Genomic DNA, 2,638 nt, shown 5'->3' with positions numbered 1-2,638 from the left:
GCACAAAAGGGTCTCACTGGACGTGCCAATTTGTTTACAATTGTGTTTAGTAAATCAAATCATAAGTTTTAGTTCACTTAAATGATTAAAGTCGGAAAAATCCCAAGGACATATTGTGCAAAAAGTGTTAGAGAAAGTGCATTTCTGCTTGTTAACTTAACGTTTGAAGGTAGAACAATTGGATAAAAATCCTAATAAGTAAAATGCAAAATTGCTTGAAAAGGTAAAGTAAAGGAAGAAAATCACAAAAGAAATCAAATAAAATGTTTAGATTAAAAGTGAGACGCTGATTCATTCAGTTCTCACAAATTATTTTATCTATGTAACTTGGATGTTAAAATTCTATAGAGAACAATAATGAAAAATTCTAACTTTTGTTACAGAGATCAAATTGACTTATAACCGTTAACAACAGCTAATTCTCTAAAATATGGCACATACTTCATTACGCGGTCTTTTGTCCTTTGCATTGCTTCCACATATTTTTAGTTTTTAAACTAGTGCAAAACTACCACGTCTGTCGAGATCAACTTCACCAACTTCATGTCTTCCAACTTCCTTTATCAAAAATCTTTGATGTCAAACTTTATGACTTTGATGTCAAAAACATAATTTGATCACCTATCCATAGTATTTTCATTTCTTTTACCATACTTTAATGGCAAACTACTAAACTCAAAATTTCATACCGACAATATGTCATCTCATCTAATATTTGAAGGTTAATATGAACACAATTAACTTTTTTAGAAATACTAGTTTAACCAAAAAAAAATGCCAAAATTATTAGGTTCCACGTCTTAGAACTTTTACGATTAGTTAATTTATTGTATATTTAATTTTATTTTAAAAATATTTAAATGGATTTTACATTTGTAAAAGTAATGTTGGTTTGATTGCATTTTTCAATATAATAATAATCATAATTAATTTTATCTTTTAAGTATTCAATTCTAAAAATCATAGAAAAAAAAAGATGAAATAGTAATTTAAACCTTTTCTTTTAAATTTGATTTTAGTTTAAATTTAATATAAATGTATTTAAATACAATGGCATGTCTTCAGAATCCGACTCTCGCTTCACTTTTACGCGATTCAATGCCATTTATTCCAAAACATTAAAAAGTTACCATAAGCAGCTTCTCAAAATGAATTTCTACATGATTAAAAACAAAAGCAATAACATTAGTCGGAATCATTTTTAATATTTTCTATAGTAACCACTTATTCAAAATCAATTTCTGATACGCCATAAGTAAACCCATTTTTAAAATTGCTAAATTCCAATAAATTGAAAAGAAACAAATATGAAATAAGTGGATCTGATTCAACTAATTTAATCTCATCTATGTTAAAGAAAAATCTCTACAATCTCACAAATTAATTTTTTTTCTTTTTATGAATATATACAACACGATTAAATCTTTTCTTCCGAAACTACCCCTACTCCGGTATGCAACTCAACTCCGCCACAAACTTCCCTCTGCCACCACCGAAATTTCTCCCGCTCCTCGACCTACCAACACTAACAGAAATATCCGGCGACACTCGCCGACCGGACTTCCCGTTCCCTTCACCGGAGAACACCAGAATCCGTTTCCGTCGAAACCCAACTTTCTCTCCGGCACCACATTTATTAAGCGCGGAGCTAGCCTTCACGGCCAGCGCGGCCATTTCCCTCATCGGTAACGGCTTTTTCAACCGGTTCAACGGCAAAGCGAAATAAAGCTGTCCAAGTATCAAAACCTCATCTTCATGCATGGCTACAACGACGTCGTCGAACCCCATCTCATCAGAATCGCATATGAAACACCCGGGGTATAATTGTAAAAGATAAGAAACCTTAACCGCGTACGAGAATTCCTTCATGGTACCGTCGTGTGCGACAACCTTAGCTGTTTCGACCTGCGACGAATCGAACGAAGAGCAGTTACCCATTAATATGATGTTTTAGCGAGTTCAATTTTTGAATGATTATAATTCCTAACTCGCGAGTTTGGTGTGTGTTGCGGCTATATGTAGCTTTTTTTAGTTGGAAAATTACGAAACCGTGTGCGATGTGTATTTATAGAACAACAATGGAAAAAAAGACAATTTTTTTCCGCGTAGGATAATTTTATTTAAATAATATTTTTTTTTAATAATTGCTTACAAAAAGTGAGTACTCATCTACTCATATGATTGTCTGTGAGGTTTGAAGGAGCGAGGAAATAAGGAGAAACGGCTTTCCAGGTTGGAAACAGGGTGTGTGTTTTTGTTCTTTACGGTACCTTTTGTTGTCTGTTTTATGTTTTTTAACTGAATTTTGTTGGTCTGGATTTATATATGTTTGGTTTTTTTTACTAACTATGACAGCACTGTTGTTTGTTTAAATATTAAAACTATATGCTGTGTAATGTAGATTGTAATAATTTGTTTTCAAAGTGCAATATATACTAGTATAAATTAACATCTTCATCTCAACAACAACTCAGACAAAAATCACATGGTCATATAATAATTTAAGTAATATCTCAAACTAATAAAAAATATATATTAAATTTATATAGACAGTCAAGAAGGTTCATAGTTTAAAAAATAAATTATGTGGTATAGTTTGCTTTGTGTGAATTATTTAAAAAAATATATATAAGACAGT

At 31.3% G+C, this 2,638-nt stretch overlaps 1 protein-coding gene across 1 annotated transcript; it reads right to left on the bottom strand.

Annotated features, from left to right (window-relative positions):
* Positions 1 to 1,308: 1,308 nt before the first annotated feature.
* LOC127074508 (uncharacterized) lies at positions 1,309 to 2,050 on the bottom strand. The gene has a single exon (XM_051015842.1). It carries the CDS (start codon positions 1,936 to 1,938, stop codon positions 1,444 to 1,446), a length of 495 nt encoding a protein of 164 aa, XP_050871799.1. The 5' UTR covers positions 1,939 to 2,050; the 3' UTR covers positions 1,309 to 1,443.
* Positions 2,051 to 2,638: the final 588 nt, after the last annotated feature.

This window comes from Lathyrus oleraceus, chromosome 4, assembly GCF_024323335.1.
Source record: "Lathyrus oleraceus cultivar Zhongwan6 chromosome 4, CAAS_Psat_ZW6_1.0, whole genome shotgun sequence".
NCBI classification, from domain to species: domain Eukaryota; kingdom Viridiplantae; phylum Streptophyta; class Magnoliopsida; order Fabales; family Fabaceae; genus Lathyrus; species Lathyrus oleraceus.
Note: the sequence above shows the minus strand (reverse complement) of the source record. Positions and strands in the feature narration are given on the sequence as shown.

Excerpts from the sequence above, each read along its gene's own strand:
- LOC127074508 (XM_051015842.1), bottom strand. The coding sequence starts at position 1,938 with ATGGGTAACTGCTCTTCGTTCGATTCGTCGCAGGTCGAAACAGCTAAG.